Source organism: Trachypithecus francoisi, unplaced genomic scaffold, assembly GCF_009764315.1.
Source record: "Trachypithecus francoisi isolate TF-2019V2 unplaced genomic scaffold, Tfra_2.0 Lachesis_group20, whole genome shotgun sequence".
NCBI classification, from domain to species: Eukaryota; Metazoa; Chordata; class Mammalia; order Primates; family Cercopithecidae; genus Trachypithecus; species Trachypithecus francoisi.
This window is the reverse complement of record NW_022681466.1, coordinates 68,720,684-68,735,658: the sequence shown is the minus strand read 5'-3', so window position 1 is coordinate 68,735,658 and position 14,975 is coordinate 68,720,684. Positions and strand designations below refer to the sequence as shown.

Sequence of the window (14,975 nt, the reverse complement as noted above, 5' to 3'; positions counted from 1 at the left end):
GGGGTGGATGAGGTTCTGAAGGGCACACCAGCACTGGGTGTGGGGGCGGGGGGCAGTGGGGGTCTTATTCTCCGGACGCTTCCTCTATCTAGTTGTAACAGACATCAAAGAATGTCAGGTCTTGTTTCTGTAGAGCAGAAACTTTGGCCTGAGTGGGTCCACAGACCTGTTTCACTTGCGTCACCCAATCAATGTGTTACTGGGTGCCATACTTTAAAATGAGAGATTTCAAATGACTGACTTTTCCGGCCGGGCACCGTGGCTCACGCCTGTAATCCCAGCACTTTGGGAGGCCAAGGCAGGTAGGTCACCTGACGTCCGGAGTTCAAGATCAGCCTGGCCAACATTGCAAAACACCATCTCTACTAAAAATACAAAAATTAGCTGGGCATGGTGGTGGGCACCTGTAATCCCAGCTACTTGATTGGCTGAGGCAGGAGAATCACTTTGAACCCGGGAGGCGGAGGTTGCAGTGAGCCCAGATCGCACCATTGCGTTCCAGCCTGGGCAACGAGAACAAAACTCTGTCTCAAAAAAAAAAAAAAAAAAAAAATTATGGACTTTTCTTTAAAATCTGATTTGGCAGTGCTAGGTAGTCCAGGAGTGCCAACACCTTGCCAGAGCTGGTACGCAGGTAATCAGGTGCTCTCTGGCTCACCCCCATCTGGCCAGATCACGGCCCCCAGCAACCTGGGGGGTTGCATCCCTCGCTGTGACACAGGGAGTGCCCTTAGTGTCTTACAGGCAGGGGTCTCTCGCAGGCACCTCTGGGTGTCCCTATGGCCCCTCCCAGGTGGGAGCTGAGGCTAGGTTGCCAAAAGGAAGGTGGAAGCAAGTAGGGGCTTCACCATAACACCCAAGGAAGCACATGCACCCCAGAGTCCCACCCCAGTGCTCCCAGATGCTCCCACAGATGTGGTTCCAGTCAGGCGCAGTGCAGCCACTACGGCTCCACCATCCCCCAGGCTTTCCAGGCAGGTGGGCCTGGGAGTAGTTAAGCTTTGTCCCAGAACAGTGGGGGATGGGCCATCGTTAAAACCACAGCTCTGGCCCCAATATCCCACCCCCCAGGATATCCCAGCCCATGCCTCAGCAGAGCCCCCTGTGAATTCCAGCACTGTTTATTGAGCACACCACATCGGGGAGGGGCGGCAGTGGTTTCCACGGTCACCAAAGTATGGCTTGTGCACTTGCTGAGCTTCCAGATGCGAGTTAGTAAGCTAAATTCAAAAGTAGAATGGGCATCTCCAAAGAGTACGATAAAAACATTTTGTATCAAACGTGATTAAAAAAATACAAAAGTTAAACCCACAGGCAAAGAGGAAAAGGACAATCCTGAGAGCTGCCCTGAAATGTGAGCCTCGAACCTCGTCTCAATCCTGTAAGAAGGCAAACCCTGGGGAGGCCAGCACCCCTCGGGAGAGTGGGAGTGAACGGGGAGCCCACCTGGCTTCTATCTGGGCAAACCTTCATAGCGCGCCTGGCAGGATGTGTGTCCAGTCCCCCGATGGGCAGAGGCACTGCAGGGTGGACACACGAGGGCTGGGGGGCGGTGGCGGAGCCGAACCCTGCAACCAGGGCAAAGCGGGAAAGGCCCGGCCTCTCCAGCATTTCCCAGCTTTGGTGGCTCCCAAGAGATGGTGGTTCTCACTTGCCCAGCCACAGCTGTGGCCAGGCAGCAGGGTCGGACCTGAGCCTGTGGTCACAGCAGACCGGCTACCGCTCAGCTCCAGACCCTTGTTTCCAATCCTCGGTGTCCAGGGAAGAAAGCTGGTCCCAGAGGCCCCAGGCCAGGGGTGGGAGAAGAGAAGGAAGGCCAGGCCAGGCCTCTGGGACCAGCTGTAGCCCTTCTGAGATGGGGCCCAGCACTCAGCAGAAGCCAGGTGGGGACAGAGTGTGGAAGTGGCGTTACTGTACAGAGAGTAGGCAGGCAGGAGTTGCAGATGGTGGCAGCTGCTAGGACAGCATGGACTGCTGCACGGCCTTCTGCAGTGACTGCCGTGTCACCAGCAGGCGTACCACCTCCTCCGAGCGCTTGGTGAGCCGCTTCCGGGCCTGGTCGTGTGTGACCATGGTCATGTCCCAGCCGTTCACCTGGCCCAGGGAGAGAACACAGGCCCACCTCAGCTCCCTGCCCTCTGGGATCTGGAAGCAGAGGGCTTTGGAGGCCTGGGTCATTCAAGTAAGCCCCCAGCCTAACATCCCAGGCCAAGCACTGTGGCTGAGACACACACAGGGGAGAAAGCCAGCGTCCTCTGGGGCAATACCAGCATGGGTTCCCAATTGGCTATGGTGAGTTCCTCCCAGCTGGGAGGCTGGGGCAGGTCCCCAACCCCATGTGCTTCAGACCTGCTAGCCCAAACCTTGTTTTTCCTCCTTTGGGACACGTGTTACCTGCATGATCTTGTCTCCAATCTGCAGCCCAGCGATTTCAGCAGGGCCTCCTTCGGACACCCGTGTGACATAAATACCCTGGAAAGGGGTAGCCCAAGTCAAGCCCTGTGGTCCCCGGACTGGCCCCTTATCCACAGAGCGGAAGCCAGCATGGCACATTGTCAGCCGCCCCTCTGTCCCCGCACCCAGCCTGTCCCAGCAAACACGGTCAGTGAGGACTATTCCGAGAGAGCCGGGGCAGAGTGTCACTGCCCCGCTGTGCGCCAGCCGTGCTCCCCTGGGCTTTGTCTGGGTAGCCCTTCCTCACCCCTACCCATCCTTATTCTCACTAGGTCCGTTCCAGTGCCTTCTTAGAGAACATGGTTTGAGAGATGAGGTCTGCTCCTTCCATGGGGCCCAGGAAACAGAGACGCACCATCTCAGGCCCCTGTGCCCCATGGAGCGGTCCCAGGAACCCAGAACCCCCTCACCTTGTCCGTCTTGTCTTCGGAAAAGGGATTCTGGGAAGGATCCTGGTCGATTCCACCTCCAATGCTAAAACCCAGGATTAAGTTCTCACCTTGACGCAGCTTGTGAATTTCAACTCTTTGCTGGCAAAGAAGAAAAGCCAGTTGAGGGAAGTGGGTGGTTGGAGAATGAGGCTGGTGTGTGTCCCCAGCAGCTGCCTCAGAGCCATGCCAAGGGAGTGGGGCCCAGGACCCTGCAGGAATCCAGCTGCTCACCAGCCTGGGAGGCTGAGGAGCTGGCACTCAGAACTTGGCCACATTGATCCACCCACACAGCCCTCTGTCCTCAACCTGTCCCCACTTCCCCTATTAGTCTTAGGCACTGGTCTTGGTCAACACATGGTCAAAGCCCCTGCTGGCCCAAGAGTCCAGGTGCTATGGCTTTTGTGGGGCTTCTGCTCTGGAAAAACAGAGATCAAACTTCCACAGAAAGGAGAGGAAGGGCTTGCCGGCCAAGGGGACCAGAGCACAGCACAGGCTTCAAGGTGCTGTGGATACGTGTTCGTGAGACTGGAGTGTCCAGTGCAGGACACAGAACTGGGAGGCAAGATGAGGCTGAAAGTGTAAGGCTGGGGCCAGATCCCGTCCTGAAGGGGAGTAGGGGTGTCTCCCTAAGCCCCGGGCCCTGCTCTTATGCAGAAACAAGAGTGTTCTGGGGCGCTCCCACCATGCTCTGGGTTTATGGTCCCCAACTGTGCCAAGTTCCTTTCAAAGCCCTTGGCAAGCACCGTCCAGTAAGCAGATGCTGGGAGCCAGACCAGATCACTCCCAAGGTCGAGTTTTAACAGGAAGGAGAAAAGAAGCAAAAGATGACAATCCAGACTAGACCTAAAGAAGTTTCCCAAAGCGGGGATTATTTGCATCAGGCTTTGAGGGGGTGATGGGTAGCCTGACCTTGATCCTGAACCCACTGGAGTTCTCAGGAATGGAGTAGGGCAGGGCATGGTCAGGTTCGCTGCTAGAATGACCACTCAGGTAATCAGTAGAGGAACGGACATCTCACAAAAGCAGGATGCAGAGGCTAGGGGATATGGAGCTACCTGAAAATGGAGATCTACAGACTTAGGGACGACTCATGGAGGAGAGGAGTCAAGAAGAGCACCCAGCCACCTTGCCTGGCTGAACACATATCACTCAGATGAGGACCCAGGAGAAGGAGGAACAGGTTGGGTTGGAGTGCCAGGAGCTGCAGGGCAGATGTCCAGAAGGCAGATGGATCAATGGAGCCAGAGTTCAGAGGAATGGCCTAAATGGCTTTAACATTCTCAAAATTCTACATGGGAGAGGGTGGGGACTGGCGAGTGAGCCTGCCCAACCCCATCCCCAATCCAAGACTCAAGGGAGAGGCCAGACCATACACACCATGTTCAAGCACGTTCCTGGTGTTACTAGAATTGGGAGGCGTGGGCCTGCAATTTGGGGGAAGGCCCTGGGACCAGTTATGGCATGAGGGAGTGGGGCAGGAAGCATGAGACCCACTGCGCCTGGGTCCTCATGCCCCAAACTGAGCTCCTCCAGGCCTGCTTCGCTGGCATAGTCAGAAGAGTACAGGCCCTTGGTTGGGAGACAGGGCTGTCACTGATTTGCTGGGTGAGGTCACGCAGAAGGTGGCTTGCTCTGGCTCCTCACCTGCCCCTGCCCCCACCCCCCTTCTAGCTAAAGAGTAAACTTGGTGCCCTCTCTCTGGGGCAGCTAGGGATCTAAAAAGGCCAGGCTGGGCCAGGCGCAGTGCCTCACACCTGTTATCCCAGCACTTTGGGAGGCTGAGGCGGGTGGATCACCTGAGGTCAGGAGTTCAAGACAAGCCTGGCCAACACAGTGAAACCCTGTCTCTACTAAACATACAAAAATTAGGTGGGCGTGCTGGTGCACGTCTGTAATCCCAGCTACTCGGGAGGCTGAGGCAGGAGAATCGCTTGAACCCAGGAGGCGGAGGTTGCCGTGAGCCGAGATCACGCCACCGTACGCCAGCCTGGGCAACAGAGCAAAACTGTCTCAAAAAAAAAAAAAAAAAGTCAGGCTGGTGCAGGGAGGGTGAAGCTTCTTAGGACAGCTGTCAGCTGACCCAGCAATGTTTCCTCCTGGCCCAGGCCTGAGCTGGTGCTCTAAGCTCAGCCTCACATGTCGCCTTTATCAGTGGCTTCTCTGCCTCCACCCACCTGATTGCTGGAGCTTCTCCAGCACACCCATCTGAGATAACACACCCAGTCCCTAAGGCTCCAGGGCGGGGACTTGACCTACTGCCCACTGGGCAGGCATTTCTTCTCGTCCTCTAAACGCTGTCGGGAGGTAGGCAAGAGACCTGAGTCTATCCTGAGGTCTTCTCTGGCTGAGCACTTCTTTCTGGGACTCCCCACCTCTGTCATAGGGTTGCTCTCCAGGCCCCGTCCCACCGTGACACCGGCGTCTGAGTCTAACGTCCCAGCCTCCCTCTGCCTAGTCTAATACCACCCAGCACCTAAAACAAGCCAGAGGGCGGCCAGGGGCCTAGGCTAGCCCCCAGAGGGTCTACTCAGGACTCAAGTGCCAGGAGGGAGGCCTGGACTTTTCTGCCTTAAGGGCTGGAGAACCAAGAAAAGTTCGAAGACGCAACGCTCATCGCAGCTATACGAGCGTCCACCCTGGACCAGGCGGCGAGTGGGTCGGAGGAGCAAGGCTGGACAGGAAGGGGGAAGGGGCTGCCACGGCAGGCTCGGGACAGCTCCTCCCCCAGATCTCCCTTCGGGCGGCGGCGCAAGCTGCAGTGGAGGAAGCATTTCCTCATTCCAGAGGCTGCGACTCATGGACGTCGGGATCGGCGCCCGCCCCGCGCAGCTCCCCGGCTGGGGACACGGAGGCCCGGGAAGGGGGCGCTTTCCCAGGCTCCCGCAGCCGGGCCTTTCCCCGTGGCCTTCCCCGCCCCGCGCGCGCAGTCTGGGCTCCGTCCAGGGTCTCGGGAGGCTCTCGGGTCCCGGCCGTCCCTGTTACGTGGCTGGGGGAACTGCGGCCCGCTCCGGCAAAGCGGAGACCCGAGCCCTTGCCGCCGGTTCGCAGGAGCCCCGGGTTCGATGCTCTGTCAACCTGCTTGGGGTGTCCGTTTCCCGCTCTGCGAGGTGGGGTCAGGCCAAGACTAGGAGGAGCCAGCGCAAGCGCACTCACCACCACGGCGGTGACCGGCTGGCCCGGGATGTAGGACATCTCGACCCCACTCTGGTCGCCCAGCGCCGCTCCGAGAAGCCGGCAGCAGAGTCCCCGCGGCCGCGCCCTCGCTGCTTAACAAAGGCCGCCCCGCTCGGTCCGCCCCCTCATGAATAGTTAACAAACCTCCAGCCAATCACTGGCCGGAGCGCTACTCCGCTTTCCAAAGTCCCGGCGCGCGCGCAGAAAAGCAGGCAGAGGGCGGAGCCTGTGCGGGGCGCCCACGGCGCAGGCGCGCAGGGCGGGGCGGGATCTGGGCGCGTGCGCAGCCCGGGACCTCCCGGCAGCCTTCAGAGCAAGATGGCGCCGTGGGCATCTCTTCCTCTGCCCGTCTGAGGGAACGCTAAGTACTGTGTCCGGCGCCGTGTTCCAGGTAACTGGGCCAGCGTGGCCGGGGAACGCAGACGCGCCACCACCTCCTGGCCGGCTCGGACCCTCAATCTCCTCGGCGTTTTTGGAAGGTCCGAGGCCCAGGATTGGTGCCAGGTCTCGGAAGCTCCAGGGGGAGGGGGCTTCGTGAACCCAACTCACCGAGCTCCGGGCGCTACTTGTAACTTGGTTTTCTCCGCAGCTCCGCGTTGTTCCGCGAGAAAGCGAGAGGCCGAGCCCCGGCGGGTGCGATGGCCGCGGTGGTGGCCAAGCGGGAAGGGCCGCCGTTCATCAGCGAGGCGGCCGTGCGGGGCAACGCCGCCGTCCTGGATTATTGCCGGACCTCGGTGTCAGCGCTGTCGGGGGCCACGGCCGGCATCCTCGGCCTCACCGGCCTCTACGGCTTCATCTTCTACCTGCTCGCCTCTGTCCTGCTCTCCCTGCTCCTCATTCTCAAGGCGGGAAGGAGGTGGAACAAATACTTCAAATCACGGAGACCTCTCTTTACAGGAGGCCTCATCGGGGGCCTCTTCACCTACGTCCTGTTCTGGACGTTTCTCTACGGCATGGTGCACGTCTACTGAAATGGGGGCCCGGGGGACTTTTTTTAAAAAAAACAGATCGGGAGGACTGTGGCCAGCAATTAACACCGTGTAGACTTCCTTAGTTCTTAAGTGGTTGAATTCGCTGCTTGTTCTGTAACCTTATAAATAATTTATATCTGAAAACGGAGAGCCTGTAATATTCTTCAGATTAAATGAAGCGTGAGACACTTGGTATAGTTCTTTCCTGCCATAAAGCTTAGTCTGCCACTGATGCAAAATCGCCGAGATTTGACTCCTGGAGAGCAGGGACTGGGCCATAGCCTTGTGTTAAGTCCTTGCATTCACACATAGGCCATCCAGAAACGGACCCTAAGGGCCTATATAAGGCAATAACTTCTTATTAACATCCTAAGAAGCAGTAACAGTTAATATGTACTAAGACCTCCCTGGGCCGGGCGCGGTGGCTCGTGTCTGTAATCCTAGCATTTTGGGAGGCCGAGGTGGGCGGATAACCTGAGGTCAGGAGTTCAAGACCAGCCTGGCCAACATGGCAAAACTCCGTGTCTACTAAAAATACAAATATTAGCCGGGTGTGGTGGCGCGCACCTGCAATGCCAGGTACTGGAGAGGCCGAGGCAGGAGAATCGCTTGAACCCTAGAGGCAAAAGTTGCAGTGAGCCAAGATTGCACCACTGCATTCCAGCCTGGGTGATGGAGCGAGACTCCGTCCGTCTCATGAAAAAAATCAGTTCCCTATATGCTGACACTGATCCTCATTTAATTTTAGCAATAACCTTACAGGGTAGATGTTATTGTTAGCTCCCTGGTAAGGAACCTGAGGCTGAGAGGTTAAATACTTCTGCCAGAGGAGATACAGCTAGGAAGAGACAGAGCCAGGATTCAAACGCAGGTCTCTTAATTTGCTCTTGATAGGCTGGGTATACCTTTCCCAGGCCAGCGTTCCCTCCCACTAACCACTACTTCCAGGTATAAATGGTGTCATTTTAGTTTCGTTTCATTTAGTGACAGTCTTTTCCATAAGAAAAAATAAAGTCAAGATTATATATATATATATATATACAGGTGCCCGCCACCACGCTGCTAATGTTTTGTATTTTTAGTAGAGATGAGGTTTCACTGTGTTAGCCTGGATGGTCTCGATCTCCTGACCTCGTGATCCACCTACCTCGGCCTCCCGAAGTGCTGAGATTACAGGCGTGAGCCACCGCGCCCGGCCAGTCAAGCTGTATTTTTTAGAATATGTCTAGGGAAGATTAAATATTGTTTGGACATTTAGGCCAGGCACAGTGGCTCACGCCTATAATCCCAGCACTTTGGGAGGCTGAGGCGGGCGGATCACCCAAGGTCAGGATTTTGAGACAAGCCTGGCCAACGTGGTGAAACCCCATCCCTACTAAAAGTAAGATGCAAAAATTAGGCGTGGCAGTGGGCACCTGTAATCCCAGCTACTTGGGAGGCTGAGGCAGGAGAATCACTTGAGCCCAGAAGGCAGTGAGCCAAGATTGTGCCACTGCACTCCAGTCTGGGTGACAGCAAGATTCCATCTCAAAAAAAAAATTGTGTGGACATTTAAACTGAACTTTGGGTTGGTTTAGGGTGTAAACACCTCCATGTGTTAATCCCTGATCCTTTCTTGTCAAGTGGGTTATCTTAAAACGCATTTGTGGCCGGGCGCCTGTAATCCCAGCCCTTTGGGAGGCTAAGGTGGGTGGATCACCTGAGGTGGGAAGTTTGAGACCAACCTGACCAATATGGAGAAACCCCATCTCTACCAAAAATACAAAATTAGCCGGGCGTGGTGGCATATGCCTGTAATCCCAGCTACTAGGGAGGCTGAGGCAGGAGAACTGCTTGAACCTGGGAGGCGGAGGTTTCAGTGAGCCGAGATGGCGCCATTGCACTCCAGCCTGGGCAACAAGAGCGAAACTCCATCTCAAAAAAAAAAAAAGAATAAAACACATGTGTTTATTTGAGAAATATTGCAATAGAATTATAGTAGTTGCCTGAGTGCAGTGGCTCATGCTGTTTGGGAGGCCAAGGCTTGAGCCCAGGAGATCAAGACCAGCCTGGGCAACATAGTGAGATTCCCATCGCTACAAAAAAACATTTAATTAGCCAGGTGTGGTGGCATGTGCCTGTAGTCCCAGCTACTCAGGAGGCTGAGGTGGGAGGATCAGGATCACCTGGGCCCAGGAGGTTGAGGCCACAGTGAGCCATGATTTGCCACTACACTCCAACCTGGTCAACAGTGAGACCCTGTCTAAAAAAAGAAATTACAGTAGTGAACATGATGGTGCTCACTGGATTTATAGTTAACTGGGGACACCAGCATCACCTAATTTCACAAATACTTAAATTATGGTAAGTACTGTGAAGCGAGGACACTGCAAACCTAGCCCAAGTTGGGGGATGGAGGTCAAGGAAGTCTTCTTTGAGGAAATAACATTACATCTGAAACCCAAAGGTCGAATAACATAGCCAAGTAAAGTGTGGGAAAGGGGTTACCTTCAGGAAAGCGCATGTTTCCAGGCCATTGGGCAGGAAGGAATGTGACTGTATTTAGAGAGTGAGAGGAGAGGCCACAGGGTAGACCCAAACCATATCATGGAGGGCAGTAATGGGTATGGGGGCATGTACCTGCAGGATGCTGGAATGGGAAGATCAAGATCACTTGAGCCCAGGAGGTTGAGGCTGCACTGAGCTCCCATTTGCCCTGGCCTTGATCCTCAGAGCAAATGGGGGAAGCCTTTGGAAATTTTTAGTCTGAAGTGATGTCATCACATTTGGATTTTTTTTTTTTTTTTAATAATCTGTTTTAGTTTGGAAGGGGATCTGAGAGCTTGAATCCAAGACCCCTTTTGACAGATCATAGCCCATGGCCAGTCATGGAAATGGATCTGGGACCCAGACCTGTTCAATTCCGTTTCAGCTTCAGGACCACACGCACACGACGCCAAGGAGAAGCCGAGGCCATAGCATTGCCTCCCTAGCCCAGTGAGCCCTTTCTCCGCCCCCACTGAAGATCCTCAGTGGTTCGCCCACCTCAGTCCTCTCAGAACCTCCTCTGAGTGGGAAAGAAAGGTTCATTCCTGGTGTAAGAGAGAAGCAGAGGGAGTCCTCAGCCTGGTGGGAGAGGGGGAAGAAGGAAGAGGGATAAGTGAGCTGATGCTTAATTTCTCTATTGTTGGGCAGTAAGTTTGAAATGTTCACTACTATAAAAAATTCTCCAATGAATGTCTGCGTTTATATTGTCTTGAGAAATTTAGTAAGTTCCTACAGCAAAGATAAAAATTTGATTCTCAGTGATTTCAAGTTGTGTTAGATTACACTAATTGAATTAAAAGTACCAGTTTTATCAGTGCCTTCCTAGTCTATACTTTTAATAGTTGTTCATTTAAAGCATTTCCATAATTTGAATTTCTTTGCAAGATAATGAGGATATAATATATGGCTTACGAATTGTTTCTTGTGTCTGCCTCTTTTGATCTTGCCTTCCTACATTTTCCTTCAAAATACGGGTAAAAGGCCGGGCACGGTGGCTCACGCCTGGAATCCCAGCACTTTGGGAGGCTGAGGTGGGCAGATCACCTGAGGTCGGGAGTTCGAGGCCAGCCTGACTAACATGGAGAGACCCTGTCTCTATTAAAAATGCAAAATTAGCCGGGCGTGGTTGTACACGCCTGTAATCCCAGCTACTCAGGAGGCTGAGGCAGGAGAATTGCTTGAACCCGGGAGGCAGAGGTTGCAGTGAGCCATTGCACTCCGGCCTTGGCAACAAGAGCAGAACTCCATCTCAAAAAAAAAAAAATTAGAATACGGGTAAAAATGGGCTGGGCACGTTGGCTCTTGCCTGTAATCCCAGCACTTTGGGAGACCAAGGTGGGTGGATCACAAGGTCAGGAGTTTGAGAGACCAGCCTGACCAACATGATGAAACCCCGTCTCTATTAAAAATAAAAAATTAGCCAGGCCTGGTGGCACACACCTGTAATCCCAGCTACTCAGGAGGCTGAGGCAGAAGAATCGCTTGAGCCTCGGAGGCGGAGGCTGCAGTAAGCCGAGATCGTGTCACTGCACTCCAGCCTGGGCTACAGAGCGAGATTCCATCTCAAAAAGAAAAAAAAATACATATATATATACACACACAGGTAAACATGAAGCCATGAGGGGAAAAAAGTCGGACACATTTGAAATTGATACCATTTATTGTTTTATGACCAAATAAGAGTGTCAGAGAATACATATACTGGGCAGGTGCCAGAAAGTGTCTGCCATCTCCCCCACTCTCATTCTGTGTACTGGCCTAAGGGCAAACAGCTGACAGGAAGGTGGTGTCTTTAGGAGAGTTCCTTCTTGGATCCACTGGGGAGTATGCTCTGAGGGAAGTTGCGGCACTTGGAGAGGGGAGTGGGGTGGAACCAAATGGAGCCCTTCTCCAGACATGCACGATGCCGTTCCAAGTGAGGTAATCTAGGAGCTCTACAGGGCACTGGGGTCCTTAGCTGAGGTGCTCGAGGACTCTGGAAGGAAGTCATGTTCCCCATTTGCAACCCGATCCCTAGTGCAGGAAGCCAGCCACAGAGACAGGAAGAACTGACAGCAGGGGGTGGGGAAAAAGACAGCCATGATGGGTCTGTCCTGATGACCCCAGCATCAGACGTGGAGGTCACTTTGCTCTTTCATGGCTGGTGCCCGTGATGTGACATTGATAGCACCCAATGTACAAATTTCCCGTTGGGCAGCATCATGGCATTCCCAAAGGCCTGGGATCGCTCGGTGCTAGACGGCTGGGTTTAGGATGGGGCCTGAACAGAAGCAGAGGCAATTCACGTGCTCCTGGAATATCAGAATGAAAGGAGCTCCAGAGGCTGGCACGCTCAGCTTCCCAGTGAGGCAACCAGTGCCCAGGGAGAAGGGCTTTCCCAAGTCTGAAAGGAGCTCCGGTTCCTGCTTCACTTCTCCCCATTTAAAAGCCAGTTTCCATCAGATTCATGAGCCTCCCACTCTTACACCAAGATTATGCAGAAAAACGGTGGGAGCTGGGGGCTGCGCAAAAAGCAAGGAAACTGGAAGAGTGTGACACTGTCTGGAAGCTGTCATGGGATCTCTGGCTTTTCTGAGCACGGGGCCCTGATGGGCAGTCAGGAGGTCACTGGAAGGCTTGGCCGGCCTTGAAGAAACAATGAGGGTAAGTCCTCTAAGGAAGCAAAGTGTCAAGGGGCAACTTCACAGCTAAAGACAGTCAACTTGATTAAACAAAAGCCTCGCCAAACCTGGCTCCTGTCTGCCGCCTTCACCCAGGTTCTCCATTGCTCCTTCCCGTGTCAAAGCGTCTCTTCACACCTGCGCTTCCCTTACCTGGACTGCTTCCCCCGTCACCTAGTTAGGCTGCTAGAACCTTTCAGATTTCAACTCACAGGTCACTTCCCTGGGGAAACTTTATCTGGCTACTCCTCGTTGACCTCTCCGACACCCCATTCCGCCTGCAATGACAGGCGTGATCATCTGATAACGCCCATTAGACTGGACACCCTCGGGGGCAGGGTCATGTCCGTGTTGCTCATCCTGTCTCAGCAGCGTCTGGTCCAACACCTGACACGTCACGGGGACGCCATAAACATTTCCTAGCTGAGGGAATGACTAACTGTAGGAAGACATTTTCTTTTTTCTTTTTTTTTTTTGGAGACAGAGTCTTGCTCTGTCGCCCAGGCTGGAGTGCAGGGGCACGATCTTGGCTCACTACAACCTCCGCCTCCCAGGTTCAAGCCATTCTCCTGCTCAGCCTCCCGAGTAGCTGAGACGACAGGTGCATGCCGCCACACCCAGCTAATTTTTTGTATTTTAGTAGAGACAGGGTTTCACCATGTTGCCCAGGCTGTTCTCAAACTCCTGACCTCAGGCAGTCCACCCACCTCGATCGACCTCCCACAGTGCTAGGATTATAGGTGTGAGCCACCACGCCCGGCTAGGAAGACATTTTCGTTGCAATATGAAACAAATAGTACAGCTATCCTCAGGTTCTGTGGCTTCTGCCAAGCTATTTCGGAGTCTGGTTAAAATCAGCAGCCATGACCCCTGCCTTTTTTGCTTCCTCCCAAACCTAAAAGTCACCACGTTATAAAATGCAAGGCTTTGCTTCAGTGAGGAAGTGACACACCTGAGTGGATCACCTGGACCTTCACTTTTTTTTTTTCGAGACAAGAGTCTCACTCTGTCACCCCAGGCTGGAGTGCAGTGGCATGATCTCAGCTCACTGCAACCTCTGCCTCCCAGGTTCAAGGGATTCTCCTGCCTCAGCCTCCCGAGTAGCTGGGATTACAGGCGCTGCCACCACACCCAGCTAATTTTTGTATTTTTAGTAGAGACGGGGGTATCACCATGTTGGCCAGGCTGGTCTCGAACTCCTGACCTCAGGAGTTCGGAGGCCCGCCTCAGCCTTCCAAAGCACTGGGATTCCAGGCGTGAGCCACCGGGCCCAGCCTGGATCTTTACTTTCTAATCAGAGAGCAGTATAGGCTTGTTGCAGGTTCCCTTCCCAGACAACCCAAAGTGAGGAAGTTCCTTGCTCTAGGAGAGTTCCTGTTCTGGAGACCATGTCCCTGGATCCCAGGAACAGCATCGTTGACACCTGCCAGTCCCCTTCTCTCCAAAGCCTCAGTGGAGGGGTGCTCTCACCGCCCCCGCTTTCTGTGTGCAGAGAGAACCCCTCCAAAGAGGATGCTTCCAGGGAGCTGCCCAGACAGCATGGGGTCTGGTTGAGTCAGGGCAGCGCTGGGGGACTTTTCCGCCAGGAGGCTCCGGCAGTGACGAGGGTTGAGCTCCAGGTTTCTCACTTTGGGGTTACAAGGAGACAACTCACAGACAACGGGGATGGGAGAAGGGGTCTAGTCAGCTCCCAAGCCCAACACTGACACGTACTTCATGTCCGCTTTTGACGGGGGAGACTCGGTCTTAAGCGCCAGCATCAGAAGTTCATTACCTGAGTGAATGTGTAAGAAACCAAGCGAGTTCTCAGCAACATCAGGGAGCCTCTTGCATTAGCAACACTGGCTGCCTCTGGGGAACGGGGAGGACGGACGGTTGCTTCTCACTGATGATTCTTTTGCACCTTTTAAACTTTGAATCATAGAAGTGTTACCTAGTCAAAATATTTTAACTTAAATCAGCTGAGCATACTGCTACTTTCCGGGTGGGGGAGGAAGCCTCTTGGTCTCTTGGTAGCATGCATGTAAGTCTGACCTAGAAACTGGCTCCATCCACCAAAGCTGGCCTTTTTTCCCTCAGAACCAGGGCTTCTCAAATGTCACTGTGCACACAAATCACCTTGGAATCTTGTTGAAACGCAGGTTCCGATTTGGGTGCGGGGGGTGCTGGGACCGGCATTTCTAGCAGGCTCCAGTCCCTGGACCCCACTTTAAATAGTAAGGCTTGGCCGGGCGCGGTGGCTCACGCATGTAATCCCAGCACTTTGGGAGGCCAAGGCTGGCGGATCACCTGAGGTTAGGAGTTTGAGACCAGCCTGGCCAATGTGGTGAAACCCCATCTCTACTAAAACTACAAAAATTAGCCGGGCGTGGTGGTGGGCACCTGTAATTCCAGCTACTTGGGAGGCTGAAACAGGAGAATTGATTGAACCTGGGAGGCAGAGGTTGCAGTGAGCCAAGATCACGCCACTGCACTCCAGCCTGGGCGAGAGAGCGAGACTCGCTCTCAAATAAATAAATCAAAAGCAAGGCTCTACAGCGATGGAGGGAGAGAGCAGCAGGTGGGTGTGGCACGGGACAGGTGGGGATGGAGGGAGGGGAATGAGGGGCCTCCCTAACTCAGCCCGTTTACACCTGCTGAGTGGCGCCATCCTTGATCTCGTTAGCAGTTCAGGCCCAGCCTCTGGGGAGGGCTGGGGAGAGGGCAGGAGCTCGTCAGGGCCAAGGCACTTGCATCTCCCATCTGGGCAAGTCCATATT

The 14,975-nt window shown here is 54.2% G+C and overlaps 2 protein-coding genes across 2 annotated transcripts; one reads left to right on the top strand and one right to left on the bottom strand.

The window, feature by feature from the left end:
* Window positions 1-1,105: 1,105 nt before the first annotated feature.
* TAX1BP3 (Tax1 binding protein 3) lies at window positions 1,106-6,229 on the bottom strand. The gene is made up of 4 exons (XM_033185078.1): window positions 6,039-6,229; window positions 2,865-2,984; window positions 2,395-2,472; window positions 1,106-2,094 (listed from the first exon to the last, which is right to left on the bottom strand). The coding sequence occupies exons 1-4, from the start codon at window positions 6,075-6,077 to the stop codon at window positions 1,957-1,959; spliced, it is 375 nt and encodes a 124-aa protein (XP_033040969.1). The 5' UTR covers window positions 6,078-6,229; the 3' UTR covers window positions 1,106-1,956.
* A 49-nt stretch (window positions 6,230-6,278) lies between these two features.
* EMC6 (ER membrane protein complex subunit 6) lies at window positions 6,279-7,219 on the top strand. Its single transcript, XM_033185080.1, has 2 exons — window positions 6,279-6,450; window positions 6,649-7,219. The coding sequence occupies exon 2, from the start codon at window positions 6,698-6,700 to the stop codon at window positions 7,028-7,030; it is 333 nt and encodes a 110-aa protein (XP_033040971.1). The 5' UTR covers window positions 6,279-6,450; window positions 6,649-6,697; the 3' UTR covers window positions 7,031-7,219.
* The last annotated feature ends 7,756 nt before the right edge of the window (window positions 7,220-14,975 follow it).

Excerpts from the sequence above, each read along its gene's own strand:
- TAX1BP3 (XM_033185078.1), bottom strand. The coding sequence starts at position 6,077 with ATGTCCTACATCCCGGGCCAGCCGGTCACCGCCGTGGTG. Across the intron at positions 2,985-6,038 it reads AGCCGGTCACCGCCGTGGTG|CAAAGAGTTGAAATTCACAA; the intron begins GTGAGTGCGCTT and ends CTTCTTTGCCAG. Across the intron at positions 2,473-2,864 it reads CCGAAGACAAGACGGACAAG|GGTATTTATGTCACACGGGT; the intron begins GTGAGGGGGTTC and ends ACCCCTTTCCAG.
- EMC6 (XM_033185080.1), top strand. The coding sequence starts at position 6,698 with ATGGCCGCGGTGGTGGCCAAGCGGGAAGGGCCGCCGTTCATCAGCGAG.